The sequence below is a fragment of the Macrobrachium rosenbergii genome, chromosome 54 (assembly GCF_040412425.1).
Source record: "Macrobrachium rosenbergii isolate ZJJX-2024 chromosome 54, ASM4041242v1, whole genome shotgun sequence".
NCBI lineage: Eukaryota > Metazoa > Arthropoda > Malacostraca > Decapoda > Palaemonidae > Macrobrachium > Macrobrachium rosenbergii.
This window is the reverse complement of record NC_089794.1, coordinates 23,020,103-23,036,188: the sequence shown is the minus strand read 5'-3', so window position 1 is coordinate 23,036,188 and position 16,086 is coordinate 23,020,103. Positions and strand designations below refer to the sequence as shown.

At 39.8% G+C, this 16,086-nt stretch overlaps 1 protein-coding gene across 1 annotated transcript in view; it reads left to right on the top strand.

The window, feature by feature from the left end:
• Positions 1-282: 282 nt before the first annotated feature.
• Positions 283-16,086, top strand: part of loaf (lost and found) — a 287,501-nt gene continuing 271,697 nt past the window's right edge. The window contains exon 1 of the mRNA XM_067097188.1: positions 283-1,296. Coding sequence (XP_066953289.1) covers positions 1,176-1,296 — 121 coding nt within the window. The 5' untranslated portion in view covers positions 283-1,175. The remainder of the gene's footprint in view (positions 1,297-16,086) is intronic.

Below are 16,086 nucleotides of genomic sequence, written 5' to 3'. Positions count from 1 at the left end.
GAGAGAGAGAGAGAGAGAACATGAGTCACTCGCTTCGGCTCTAGTACATGAAGCCAAGCCTGCATGTATTGGTTTTCCTTGTCCCGTCGACTCTTCTTCTTTCCCTCGTCTAGGGAAGAAGCGACGGTCCGAATAAGGACCGCCTGCCGAGCGTCGAGTCATTATCATCATCGACAGGTAAAACCGTCGACTCCCCCGAAATAATATATCGATCGGACGACACTTAAAAAGAAGAGAGAAAAAAAACGAACTTGAACTTCTACGGGACGGTATTACCATTGTAGTAGTCGAGGGAGTGACCGAGAGATGGCTCTCGGCTGCGTGCGCAGCGCCCGGTGATCAATATGGCGTAGTTCGAACGCTCTCATTTGCCGAGAAGTAAACTTGACGATTTTTATATTCTCCGACGTTTGGCGACGCCCTCAGAATGTTATTTAGATGAAATGTAAATCGTCTGGTTTTGCACTTTATGGTTTATTGCGCACATATGGCGGGAGAGGTTTAAATTAAGGTTAAAATAAGGCGAGAGCGACGCGGAGGATATGGACAGGTTCGTGGGCTTCCGATAGGGGTAGCAGAACGTGTGCCTTTGCCTTAACTCATATCGCCTGCTGGAGTCGAGCTTGTGCGGGTCGGTCGGGTCCCTTTACTCGCTTGTTGTAACCCTTATTAGTAGTGCCTGTGCCGCCGCCTCCTCCTCCTCCCCCTCCACACACGCTCTCTCTCTCTTTCTCATGGCATTGCAGTAGCTGCTAACAGCAGCAGCTCGTAAAGTAACGCCCTCGAGTCGATGATGACTACGAAATCATGAGTTTCAGTGTGTTTTGGTGATACTTACCGCCGTGTAGGCCTCTAAAGCGCTGCTTTTCCGTTCCTTAAAACCGTATATATATATTTTATTAGTTTTCTTATACATAATCTGTCTCGGAGAGAGAGTGTGAGAAAGCAAGCCCACCCCGCGTCTCGGTTTATCTAGATATATATATATATATCTGTCTCTCACTTTGCCTCTTCAGTCTTGCTCCAACACTGTACAGTGTGTTCGAAGTGCTGTTGGAAAGGGTCCCCGTCACGCCTACGGAAATCGCCTTGATTTTATACGAGAATCATCCTTATTCATTTAATTTCTCGTTCTATGAAGACTTGGAGGATCAGTAGTGTGACAGTGAACCAGGATGGAACACGACTCGATCGGTCGCAAGACGGTTTTCTTCTGGATGAAACTCCGCATGTCGCTACTGCTCATTGTCATCGCCACCAGACTGACGCTGGCCACCTCCAAATCTAACAATTTCTGTGAGTACCCGTCTGTCCCCTCGCCCCCCCACCCAACCCCTTCAACTCTCTCTCTCTCTCTCTCTCTCTCTCTCTCTCTCTCTCTCTCTATGCAGTCAGGACCAGTTTAACATGTCTCAGGCTCTGTCAGACATTCCCCGTCTGGGTCACCCTCTTTAGCCTATATGTTGTTTCGTATTTTTTTCTTAGTTTTTTTAGGGGCTACCATGAATAACTTCTGTTGTTATGCCTCTCTCTCTCTCTCTCTCTCTCTCTCTCTCTCTCTCTCTCTCTCTCTGGACCAATCCAGCATGCCTCAGACCCCGTCTGGGACACCTTTGCCTATTGTATATATTATTGTGTAATTATTTTTTATGACTGCCGTGCATAGTTTCTGTTATGTAACCCTATGTATGTTATAATAGATCCAGTTTCTTGTTTAGGCCTAAATACATTATTATCTTGAGATGTCACCCAATTATTGGTAATTACCAGCCAAATTTTTGGACAAGTCCGGCCGACATGTCTCTTGCCAGAGTTGTCCTCGCCTGTATTTTTTTATTCTGTAATTATTTTTTGGGCTGCCATGAATATTTTCTGGTGTTATGTATCCCTTGTTTTCATAGTACAGTAGATCCACGTTGCAATTTGACACTTCAGTTTGTCATTAGGCCTAAATATTTTATGATCCTGAAATGTCACCTCCATTATTGGTAATTAGTAGCTAAAAGACAATTGTTCGTGTACAATTCATGTCGATAATGTTGCTAAGTCTTTATCATTACCAGAAACATAGTTGTTTATGGATGTACCAATATTCCTGAGGTTACCAGAAACATAGTTGTTTATGGATGTACCAATATTCCTGAGGTTACCAGAAACATAGTTGTTTATGGATGTGCCAATATTCCTGAGGTTACCAGAAACATAGTTGTTTATGGATGTGCCAATATTCCTGAGGTTACCAGAAACATAGTTGTTTATGGATGTACCAATATTCCTGAGGTTACCAGAAACATAGTTGTTTATGGATGTACCAATATTCCTGAGGTAGACGTGTCACTAATCCATTGTATAAGTAGGCCTGTTCTTTACGGAGTTGGAGAATATAATGGTTACATATATTACTTGCTGAATTACAGTTATATCGTTTGCAATTCGTGTCGATAAGGTTTCCCAGTCATGTACTAATTTCAAAACAGTTGTGTATGAATGTAGGCCTACGAATGTTCTTGAGGTAAACATGTTATTAATAAAGTATATGAATAGGCCTATTCTTTAAGACTAGAATAACCATCCACCTTAGACGTTTTCATAGACCTAGTCTTTATACTGTGAAGTATACAACATATAGACTTTTATAGGCATAGTCTTGAAGTTTTAACGGACCAGCCAACTTACATATAGGCCTAATCTTAAATTTAATGATCCCCCAAACCTGTTACCGTTGTAACCTTAACCTTGGTGAGTCGAGACACATGTAGCTGTTGCATAAACCTATTAGTGACAATTTTAACGAAATAGGCCTACGGTCCGTGTGTATAGTTTTGAATGTTCATGAGAGCCATCAAAAAGCCATCGGTATAATGGATGTTTAGTAGGAACTTTTCAAAATGCACAACTGGTATCAGGTACCGGTGACATTTAGAAAGTGCTAGGCCTGAATGTTTTTAAGTTTTCTGTAAAAACATTGTCCTGGTATAGGCCTAACGCTGGTTCTGATAGCTAATTGATTTGTCTACATCTGTGGTTCCGATACCCAATTATTTTATCTACATCAGTTAAAAGTCCAAAGTCATTGGATTTGGTTACATTGACGCCACCCCGGCAAAGGTAGGCCTATAGGTGAATTCTGTCTTCCCAGTTTTGTATAGTGGTCTTTCTGATTAAATGAACATTTTTATGTTTTTGTGGTTCAACCAAAAGATAGATATGTTAAGATTATAGCATTTGCTTTTTGGAAAACCATTAAGGAATGTTAAAATCATTAGGATTTGCTTTAAAAAAACACTAACGTATGTCAGAGTTATTAAGAATACTAAGAAAAACATTAACGAATGTCAAAACTACTAAGATTTACTACAAAATATTTAATAAAAAACATTAACGAATGTTAATATTAAGATCTGCTAAAAAAGCATTAACGAGTGTTTGCTTAAAAAAACATTAACGAATGTTAAAATTATAACATTTGCTCTTGAAAAATATGAACGAGCGCATAGGCCGTTTGGTAATTCACGGCTTTTGATAAACTCGGTTCAGAAGAGAGAGAGAGAGAGAGAGAGAGAGAGAGAGAGAGAGAGAGAGAGAGAGAGAGAGAGAGAGAGAGAGAGAGAGAGAGAGAAGGTCTAAAACTAGACGCATAGGTAGTCGAAGTTGATAAGTATTATTACAGTAGATAGTTTCAGGAGAGAGAGAGAGAGAGAGAGAGAGAGAGAGAGAGAGAGAGAGAGAGAGAGAGAGAGAAAGTAAATTGGTCTTAACCAACAATTTCTTATAATGTTTTCATTTTCAAATGTGAATTAAAATGGTTGATAAGAATTATAAGTGATAGATTATGTTGCCTTAGGCTATTGCGTAAACCAAGCAATAAGTGAAACAGTTCAGGTAGTTACTCTCTCTCTCTCTCTCTCATTAAAACGAGATTTTTGTTGGTGTATTATTAGAAATATCTGAAAACAGTTAATGGAACTAATAACGTACTCTTTTTTCAAATTGAGAATCTCCAACTCAGGCAAAATGGAGTTTATTATTATTATTATTATTATTATTATTATTATTGTTGTTGTTGTTGTTGTTGTTGTTGTTGTTGTTGTTGTTTATGACCATTACGGGGCACACCATTGAAAAAATCCAACGTATTCACATCGATCCAAGTTCGATGTATGCCTAGGCCTAGTATGTCTGAGTGGATGTATGGAACTATTCACGTGCACAGTTGGATATGTGTGTGTGTGTGTGTGTGTGTGAGGGAGAGACAGAGACAGGCAGGTAGGTTATATGTATGATTAGGCCTATGTAGGGCTCGCTGAATGTATACTCGTGCACAGTTGAAGGCCTAGACACATGGAGAGAGAGAGAGAGGTTATATGTATGACTAGGCCTGTGTATGGCTCATTGAATCTGTTGTTGTGTACAGTTGAAGGCCTAGAAAATACAATATGAGAGAGAAAGAGAGAGAGAGAGAATAGGTTATATGTATGATTAGGCCTATGTATGTCTCAATGGATGTATTCACGTGCACAGTTGGATGTGTATGTGTGTGTGAGAGAGAGGTTATATGCATGATTAGGCCTATGTATGGCGCACTGAATGTATACCCGTGCACAGTTGAAGGCCTAGAAAGCATATTATGAAGAGAGAGAGAGAGAGAGAGAGAGAGAGAGAGAGAGAGAGAGAGAGAGAGAGAGAGAGAGAGAGAGAGGTTGGGTGGATGGATGGCTGTTACGAGGAAGGGTGCAGTCACCTTTAAGTTAGGCCTACTTGGAAATTAAGCAGATAATGAGGCTGCAAACAGCGGGAGTTGGTTATCTCTGGGACGCCGAGTTGGTACCCTCCTGTCTTTATTTATTAATATTTAATATTTTCTTTGTTTATTTTTGTGGTTGTGTATACTTATTCGTGTGTATGTAATTGATATATACAAGTACACATATACGCACACATACATACATACTTACTAACACGCAGAAAAAGATTTTTTAAAGATTTCCTAATATGATTTGTTTTTCATCGTGTTTCTCATTTGGTATGGAATTGGAGACCGTGTTTTTTTTGTCATGTTTCTCATTTGGTATGGAATTGGAGACCGTGTTTTTTTGTCATGTTTCTCATATGGTATGAAATTGGGGACCGGGTTTTTTTTTTTTTTTTTTGTCATGTTTCTCATTTGGTATGAAATTGAGGACCGTGTTTTTTGACTGGGTATCGAATTGAGGACCGTGTTTTTTGTCATGTTTCTCATCTGGTATGGAATTGAGTCCCGTGTTTTTTTGTCATGTTTCTCACTGGGGATGAAATTGAGTCCCGCATTTTTGTCATGCTTCTTATTTGATAGGGAGATGGGAAGTGCATTTTTGTCTTGTTTCTTATTTTTGATTTCTTATGTATACATATATATATGTATAGGTATGTATGTGTATATACATATATATGTGTGTGTGTGAAGCCTCACCTGTTTAAAGGGCCTATCATCATAGGTAACTGTGAATTGTGGTGTTCACCTCAATTCCTCCTTGACTTTGAGAGAGAGAGAGAGAGAGAGAGAGAGAGAGAGAGAGAGAGAGAGAGAGAGAGAGAGAGAGAGAGAGAACACCTAAGAGGGTGGATTTAAAGTCGCATTGTTCTTGATGAAAGAAGAAGAACCCAGGAATAAGAGAAACGGGGAATCTGAATGATCTCTTCTTTCGGATAACCTGAAGAAGTTTCCCCCCCTCTCTCTCTCTCTCTCTTGCCAAGGCTCGAAGAAGCGCTGGAATTGGGATTTAATTGGGAATTATGTTGTGGCATCGCCGCTTGAAAGATGGAAGGCTATAGGGGGTGGAAAGCAGAAGAGAGAGAGTGAGTGAGTTTCAAAGTCCTCCGTTGCGCATACCCGAAGTTAGCGTGCAGGAGGAATGCAAGACGACTGCATTTGGAATTTAAGGAATGCAAGATGACTGCATTTGGAATTTAAGGAAGGCAAGACGACTGCATTTGGAATTTAAGGAATGCAAGACTTTGCATTTGGAATTTAAGGAATGCAAGACTTTGCATTTGGAATTTAAGGAATGCAGGATGACTGCATTTGAAATTTAAGGAATGCAAGATGACTGCATTTGAAATTTAAGGAATGCAAGGCTTTGCATTCGGAATTTAAGTAATAAAAGACTTGCATTTGGAATTTAAGGAATGCAAAATGACTGCATTTGAAATTTAAGGAATGCAAGACGACTGCATTTGGAGTAAATAGGAGTGCAAGACGACTGCATTTGTATTAAAATGGAATGCAAAATGACTGAGTTGAGTGTGAAAAGAATGCAAGATGACCTCACTGAGACTGAAAGGAATGCAGAAGTACTGCAGGATAACAAGACGACACTTCTGGGTCTAGCAGGAATGCAAGATGGTAGCATTAGGAGCAGAAGGATTGTGAAACTAAATCACTGAGGACACAGGGAATGCAAGACAACGTTATTGGGTCAGAAGGAATGCAAGACGACACCAATATGTGTAGAAGGAATGCAAGGCTACAGCAGTAGGCCTATGTGCGGAAGGAGTGCAAGACAACACCAGTATGTTTAGAAGGAATACAAGATGACACCAGTAAGGGTCGAAGGAGTGCAAGACGACACCAGTGTGTGTGTAGAAGGAATGCAAGACAACACCAGTATGTTTGGAATGAGTGCAAGATGGCACCAGTATGTGTAGAAGGAATGCAAGATGACACAGTATTTTTAGAAGGAATGCAAGATGACACCAATATGTTTAGAAGGAATGCAAGATGACACCAGTATGTGTAGAAGGAATGCAAGATGCCACCAGTATGTGTAGAATGAACGCAAGAGGGCACCAGTATGTGTAGAAGGAATGCAAGATGACACCAGTATGTGAGGAAATACAAGATGACACAATTGGGAATAGCTGAAATGCAAGATGACACCACTGGAATAGAAGTAATGCATGACAACACAGTTGTGAATGGTAAGGAATGCAAGACGACACTCTGAGCAGTAGAGGGATGCAAAATGACTTGACTGGACCTCTAGACCTTGATGGGGGTAATTGGAATGCAAGCAAGACGAGGCTAACGAGACTTAGAGGGAATGCAAAATGACACCATCGGAGGTAGTCAGTATGCAAGACGACGGCACAGGAAGTTACAAAGCAGTCAGAATGGACGGTAAAATTCCTTCAATTCATCTCAAAACTTTCTCTTACTCTGTCGCATTTTAAAAACTCTCCCGGGGAGTGAAAGGCACTCCCAGGGAGTGAGTGACACCCCCAGGGAGTGAAAGGCACTCCCGGGGAGTGAGAGAAGCCTGGCCCAAGTGGCCTTGTGGTGGAGAGATGGCCATCTCAGGTGAAACAAGCTTCGTTTAGCGTGAAGTTTTAAAGAGAGGTTTCAATGACTTGACTCTTAGAACTTCTTCCTCGGTGGTTTTTTTTTTTTTGTTCTTTTGTGCTGTTTGTGCGTGTGTGTGTGTGTGTCTGTCGTATGTTTTTTTTTATTCTTTTATTTATTTTTGTTCTCTGCTGTTTATTTATCTTTCTTACGAGTCTTTTTTTTAATTCGAAATTTCGACAAAATGTTACAAATGGGTTTCTCTTCTTTTTGTGAGTTTGTGCAATATATATATATATATATATATATATATATATATATATATATATATATATATATATATATATATATATATATATATATGTGTGTGTGTGTGTGTGTGTGTGTGTGTGTGTGTGTGTGTGTGTGTGTGTGTGTGTGTGTGATTGCCACACTGACCTTTTAACTTGAGATTTAACTTCGAGATTTCTAAATTGTGGCTACTACAAATAAATATATATCAGTAAGTTCTCTCTCTCTCTGTGCCCCCCTTTGCGTTAATAAATTCCCTTCAATGTCTCTCTCTTGACTCTTTTTCACTGTCCCCCCTCTTTTCGCCTCGCGGAAAAAGACTGTAAGTACAGGTATTATTTTTCGCTGGTTCCGCGGGACCTACCAATTTCGGGGGCAATTTCTCACGCCTAAACACGTGTGGAGACATAACAGCGCTCCTCAAGGCATTGCCGTCTCGTGACTGTAGGCAATAAATAGTCTCTGGGGACGCTGAAGTTTCAAAGCTGCTTAGCTGGTCTGTGTTTCCCGCCGATTATTTGAAGAAGAAGAGGGAGAGGAAGAGGAAATTGAAGACTAAGAAAGAAGGGTTGGGTCTCCCATGAATCTTGTGAATGAAAGGAATACAAATGTGACGAAGTTGTGGCGTAATCTTTTGCTCTGTGTTTGGGGCGTCCCTTCGGCCCCTAGCTGCACCCAATTTTGTTTCGAACCTTTTTACTTTATCTCTGTTCCAACTTCCTTTTCCTTCCATCGTCACTTTCAGCACTGAATGCCTGAAAGTGCCCCAGTGCCCCAGTCCTTGTGGCCAAATTTTCATAAATCAGTTTCATACTTCCTACGGTTAATTTCTCACAATTGGGTCTTTTTTTAAATTTGATTTCAGTCACTGTTTTGAGTTATACAGTATAGTATTTTATTTAATCTGTATTTCCAAAGTTAAATTGGGTATTTATATAGCTTAGATATCTGTTATTCCATTTGCTAACGTCGTGGGTGTTGAGTTTTAAAAGCCCGGGCGTCCTGCTATCTTACGACAGGGCTGAGGAAGAAGAAGGGGGCGCGTCAAAATGTAAACAAACCTTAGTAACGTAACATTCTGCGGTGTGTCATGGTTACTATGGTATGGTCTTTTGCCTTGGATTTTTTTTTGTGGTGTCTGTGCACTTAGGCTCAACTGCCATCGTTCAGTTTATTTGTCAGTGGACTGAAATTCTCTCTCTCTCTCTCTCTCTCTCTCTCTCTCTCTCTCTCTCTCTCTCTCTCTCTCTCTCTCCCCGAGGAGGTTCTGTTCCCAGCCTCACTCGAATCGTGTAAAAGATTCGCGCGCTTCCGTTCCTCCTCCTCCTCCTCCTCCTCCTCCTCCTCCTCCTCCTCCTCCTCCTCCTCCTCCTCCTCCTCCTCCTCCTCCTCCTCCCCCCCCCTTCTTCTTCTTCTTCTTCTTCTTCCCGGGGAAAATCTTTTATCTGGATGTTCAGGGACGGGAACGCCGCCTCTGCCTCGCGGAGATATAATATTTTTCCTCTCCGGTCTTTACGGGATTTGGTGTTGCTGCCTTTTGTTGCTTCGGCGAGAGAGAGAGAGAGAGAGAGAGAGAGAGAGAGAGAGAGAGAGAGAGAGAGAGAGAGAGAGGTGGGGAGGGGAGGGGGAACGGTAGCCAGTTTTTTTATTTATTTTCTGAAGAGGAATAGCATTCTGTGGAATGATGATGATAATAATAATAATAATATTGAGGATTATTTTGAGTTTTATGTACTTAATGAGACGACGTTTATTGCAGGTAAATAATAATAATAATAATAATATAATAATAATAATATATAATAATAATAATGCGAGACCACAAACCTCGGCCATAACTCAGCAATTCACAACCCCTAAGAGGCCCCCCTTCTTCCTAGAAGTTACTTTCCTATCTCTCCCAAATCGTAATCGCATTGTTTCTGTTCAAGAGACCTTAACTGAAAGGTCTGCTGGAACTGGTCATATTGCTGTTTGTCCACGAGATAATTCCACACAAGATTCAATACACACTTTGGCTAAATGTTTTATGAAGTCTCTCTCTCTCTCTCTCTCTCTCTCTCTCTCTCTCTCTCTCTCTCTCTCTCTCTCTCTCTCAGATAACTCTACACAAACTATTGTTGACATTTCTATGATCTCTCTCTCTCTCTCTCTCTCTCTCTCTCTCTCTCTCTCTCTCTCTCTCTCTCTCTCTCTCTCTCTCTCTCTCTCTCTCTGGTAGGATAGTTCTGCACAAACTATTGTTGACATTTTTATGATCTCTCTCTCTCTCTCTCTCTCTCTCTCTCTCTCTCTCTCTCTCTCTCTCTCTCTCTGGTAGGATAGTTCTGTACAAACTATTGTTGACATTTTTATGATTCTCTCTCTCTCTCTCTCTCTCTCTCTCTCTCTCTCTCTCTCTCTCTCTCTCTCTCTCTCTCTCTGTGCTGGGATAATTCACATGCACACATGTACACACAGACTGTTGTTGAAATTTTTATGAATCTCTCTCTCTCTCTCTCTCTCTCTCTCTCTCTCTCTCTCTCTCTCTCTCTCTCTCTCTCTCTCTCAGATACCACACGACCTCGACCATAAAATAATCCAATATTCTTATCAAACATTCCGGTATAGCCGTGGGCTTCATGCTTACATATTCTTAAAGAATAGAATGTCTTTGTCATCGATTTATTGAAAGAATATTTGATACAGTTTGAAGCAGAACTAACAGAATTGAGGACAGGTTGAATAAAAAGAAACCTTTTAATATGAAACAGGAGCTGAATATGTGCTTGAAAAAACTTTTTTTTCATTCCCCCTTCACTCTAATTTAAAAGTTCTCACGAATGGGCTGAATAGATGATTCAGTTTGATTCAAGATGAATGAGCTACCTTTGAATAACTTGTGGGCGTCGTCTTTCTCTGAGGCCATTCAGGTGAGGGTCCATTCGTGGCCCTCCTCCTCGTCTTTTGTGGAGTAATCTTTTAGCCTCCCTGTTTAGATTAAGTCTTCGTATGTAGCCTCTATTCAGAGGAAATTAATTCATTTTTATCTTCAGTGGAATTTTTCCCGAAGAGAGAATCCTGCCTTAGATGTAGGCTATATGGGTTTTTTAATAATTCTGTGTGTGTGGCAGTCTCCACTGTACCTGCTAGCATTCCAGGTGTGTTGTTTCTTGCCTGCAAGCATTCCAGATGACCAGGTCTTTTGTTTGTTGCCCGGCTAGCATTCCAATTGACCAGGTATGCTATATCTTGCCTGCTAGCATGCCTGGTGACCAGATCTGCTATTTCTTGCCTGCTAGCATTCCAGATATCTGTTGTTTGTTGCCTGCTAGCATTCCAGAGACCTATTGTTTGTGGCCTGCTAGCATTCCAGAGACCTATTGTTTGTTGCCTGCTAGCATTCCAGATATCTGAAGTTTGTTGCCCTGCTAGCATTCCAGTTGACCAGGTATGCTATATCTTGCCTGCTAGCATTCCTGGTGACCAGATCTGCTATTTCTTGCCTGCTAGCATTCCAGATATCTGTTGTTTGTTGCCTGCTAGCATTCCAGAGACCTATTGTTTGTGGCCTGCTAGCATTCCAGAGACCTATTGTTTGTTGCCTGCTGGCATTCCAGATATCTGAAGTTTGTTGCCCTGCTAGCATTCCAGATATGTGTTGTTTGTGTACTGGCCCAAGGTATCCACGTGAGGAATTTCGAAGTCATTGCGTGGAAAGAAGTGGCCATTTGAACTTTCAACCAGAATATTGAAGGTGGTGGCCGTTCTCCCAGAGGCAAAATTCTCCCATTAAATTTTTATATCCATTTTTGCCCTAGCTGGAAAACCTAGAATCACATAGGCCTACTTCAGGCTCGCTTGAAAATTCTATGTCATTGTAAATGATAAATTCTACGTCATTGTAACTGTTTAATATAGTTTTGTAGGTAGGCGTATGTCAGTTCTACTCGGTTAAAAGTGATTTCAGTCTGTTGATAGGTAACGGTCTCATAATCCATTTACTTTTATATTTGTGTAAAGTAACATTAACCTGTTTTCCACATAGTCATAAAGGTATCGGCATCTCTCAGAGTGTAATATCCAGTAAGTTAGTTTGGTAATATTGCAGTTTTGCATAATATAGGAAGTTCATGTCAGCCATTTATTGCATAATTTAGTTTATATTAGCCTGTATTCTGTATCTGTAGTGGTAGGTCTAACACTTTTGCATTCTGCATTATTATTATTATTATTATTATTATTATTATTATTATTATTATTATTATTATTATTATTATTATTAGTCAGATAATGTTTGTGATTGTTTAAAGAAAACGAAGGCCTCAGTATTATGTATCTATAATGGCAGGTCTAACAGTTTTGCATACTGCATTAATATTATTATTATTATTATTATTATTATTATTATTATTATTATTATTATTATTATTATTATTATTATTATTATTTAGATAGATTATTTTCAGTCAAATGACGTTCGTAATTAGAGAAAACGAAGACCAAGAATCATGGTACTATAAAGAAGAAGAAGAAGAAGAAGAATCACGAATGTCAACAAACGAAAAGAAACGATCTCACAGTTGCGCGCAAAGCTGTCGTACTACCTAAGCTTACGCCTTTCTTCTTTCTTCTTCTTCTTTTTTTTTATTCCGTGTGCGTGTAGGTATAATAATAAAAAAAAACACACGAATTTCGCAGTTCCACGCGAAGCTTAAAAAAAAAAAAAAGGCCACGAAATCGATCGCCGGGGGTGAGGGCGGGGGGTGAGGGAGGAAAGGCAGGTCCATTCTCTCTCTTTATAGCAAACTTTGGGTCGATCGATAAAGGGAGCTTTTGGTCACGGCTCCTCTCTCTCTCTCTCTCTCTCTCTCTCTCTCTCTCTCTCTCTCTCTCTCTCTATTGCTCTGTTCGGTCACTTGTCACTTGCGCCTAGCACTTGTTATGAGCACTTGCAATAAGGAATACCTTCTCTAGTTGGTTCTCTCTCTCTCTCTCTCTCTCTCTCTCTCTCTCTCTCTCTCTCTCTCTCTCTCTGAGCACTTGCAATAGGGATTACCCTCGCTGGTTGGTTCTCTCTCTCTCTCTCTCTCTCTCTCTCTCTCTCTCTCTCTCTCTCTCAGGATAAGATAATTAATTTTACTTAGCAAAGGTGCTTCAGTCGTTCTATAGAACTTGAAAGATATTGTTTTGTATGTGTATCTTTGGATATTATAGAGAGAGAGAGAGAGAAAGAGAGATTGGGACATCAGTTGAAAGTGGGAAGACACACGAGTCGCAGAATAATCAGAAGACACATGACAGACGTCTTGAATTGAGAACACGGAATGGATGTTACCCCTTTTCTGCCGACAGATCTCTCTCTCTCTCTCTCTCTCTCTCTCTCTCTCTCTCTCTCTCTCTCTCTCTCTCTCTCTCTCTCTCTCTCTCATATATATATATATATATATATATATATATATATATATATATATATATATATATATATATATATATATACACACACACATATACATATACAGTATGTATATACACATATACATTACATATGTATACAGTATATATATATGATTTATATATAATATATATATATATATATATATATATATATATATATATATATATATATATATATATATATATATATATATATTCAGATTATATGTTATATACATGGTAATCCTTCCATTGAAACCTTGCACACAAAGCCATATTTGACTAGACAAACTTTCAATTCATTAGCTGAGGAATCGTTTCGCCTTTTAGTGCCAAATTAACCCCCCCCCCTTACACCCTGCGCATTAACGCACCGTGTAACCGTGTTGTGTAAACCGGAACGCCGTGTAAAACCGTGAAACCCCGTGTAAATTAAGCATAATTGCCCAGGTCTTTTTTACGAGCCTTGATAATTAGGGAAAGTTTTTTCAAGCTAGTGTTGACTTGACCCCGGGGATATCGGTCGCTTTTAATGGTTGAGCGTAATGTCGGTTTTGCGACCAAATTCGGCCATTTTGTATTGGGGGTGGGTGGGGAGGGGTTGGTTGGGTGTCAAAGGAAAAAGCTTTAAGAGGTTCGTTTATGTTTTTAGTTTTCTGCAAAAGAAAACTATTGTGACGGCTTTGTCTGTCCGTCCGCACTTTTTTCTGTCCGCACTTTTTCTGTCCGCCCTCAGATCTTGAAAACTACTGAGGCTAGAGGGCTGCAAATTGGTATGTTGATCATCCACCCTCCAGTCGTCATACATACCAAATTGCAGCCCTCTAGTCTCAGTAGTTATTATTTTATTTAAGGTTAAAGTTAGCCATAATCGTGCGTCTGGCAACGATATAGGCCAGGCCATCACCGGGCCGTGGTTAAAGTTTCATGGAGCGCGGCTCATACAGCATTATATCGAGACCACCGAAAGGTAGATCTATTTTCGGTGGCCTTGATTATACGGTGTACAGAAAACTCGATTGCGCCGAAGTTGAAGAAACTTCGGCGCCTTTTTTACTTGTTTATTGTATTGATTATTATATTGATTCTGCTACTGCAGAGAAGCAGTCTCCGTGAGGATTGTGCAAATGAAATCTCAAAAGTTCTAGCGAAGATGCGATGCGTTGCTACCCTAAAACAATTTATCCTCGTATTTTAATCATTTATATGTTTATCTGTCTAATAATTTTTTAAATTTATCTTTCTTTTTTTTAATAATTGATCTCCTCTTTCTGTATGTCCTGTTACCTTCTGTTACTTCTTTCAAATGAACGCCATAATATTCTTTGGAAGTTTGAATTTCAAGTCAGTGGCCCCTTTGGTGGGCTTGTTCCATATGGCAGGAGTTTGTGTTCTGAGTAATAATAATAATAATAATAATAATAATAACAATAATAATAATAATAATAATAATTCTTTGGAAATTTGAATTTCAAGTCAGTGGCGCCTGTGCGCTTCGTCTATATGAACAGGAGTTTGTTTTCTGAGCAATAATAATAATAATAATGATAATAATAATTTATTGCGACATTCCTTTGTATCTCAGTAAAAAGCAACAAGCAAATCAGTTGACTTCAGCAACGAATTTGTACTCTGACGACCTGTTTTTCGTCAGTAGCGGGTGTTAGACGCCATAATTTTTTGGGGAGTCCTTCGAGGAGTTTTTCGTTCGAGATCCTTCATTAGATGCCATCGCTTCTCGAGGAGTCCTTCGCCAGATACCATCACCCCTTGAAGGAACCCTTAATTGGCCACCATCAGCCTCAAGCAATCCTTCGCTAGATGCAAAATCCTTTGGAGTAAAGGCAGCTCAAAGTCTCGGCGGGAGCGTCAGAGGCGCCTTGTGGAGGTCGCGTCTCTTTGAAAAGGTAGAACTCTTAATAGAAGAGGTCCGCGTGACGTCACGCCGTCCCGTAACCGGATTAGGAACGTAAATGGATTTGGATGGATTCAGGTTCTTGGTGGGGATGTAGGGGAGGTGTAGAAAGAAGTCTTAAATATATTGTTTTTTTTTTTTTAAGGTTTATTCATCATTTTGATTTTTATGGCGGGGGGGGGGTCCTGTTTATTCCCAATGGCTGGCTATTTGGTACCTGCTTGCACTTTGTGTTTATATCCAAATTAGTGGATGTGATTTACATTTTATTACGGGGTGGCTGGCTGTTTGGTACCTGTTCTGGCTTTGTGTTTAAATAGAAAATTAATGTATTCAATTCACTGTTTATTACTCGCTGTTTTCTGGGGGATCCTGTTTATTCCCAATTGCTGAGAAGAAACCAGTTTTCACTTTGTCTTTAAATTGGAAATCATGGATGCAATTCACTGTTTATCAGGCATTATTTTGGGGAATCCTGTTTATCCCCAATTGCTGAAAAGAAACCTGTTTTCATTTGTGTTTAAAAAGAAAATCTTGGATGCAATTCCCTGTTTATTATTCATTGTTTTCTGTGGATCCTGTTTATTCCCAATGGTTGAGTAAAAACCAGTTTCCACTTTGTGTTTAAAAAGAAAATCATGGATGCAATTTCCTGTTCATTACTCACTGTTTTCTGGGACTCCTGTTTATTCCCGATGGCTGAGAAGAAACATTTTTGCTTAGAAGCTGTAGAAGTCTTTCGTAAACTGTTATCTTCAAGGTTTGTTGTGGATGGTTTTGGGGGCTCCTGTTTATTCCCATTGGCTGGTTATTTGGTACCTGTTTGCACTTTTGACTTCCTACACGAAATCGTGGCTGGAATTTGTGGGAGAGTATTTGTTGTACGAACCCCGCAATTTTATGTAGTGGGGTGCCAATTTTTATGTAACTTGATACAGTGGGGTGCCAATTTTTATGTAACTTGATACAGTGGGGTGCCAATTTTTATGTAACTTGATACAGTGGGGTGCCAATTTTTATGTAACTTTATTCAGTGGGTGCCAATTTTTATGTAACTTTATCCAGTGGGTGCCAATTTTTGTAACTTGATACAGTGGGGTGCCAATTTTTATGTAACTTTATCCAGTGGGTGCCAATTTTTGTAACT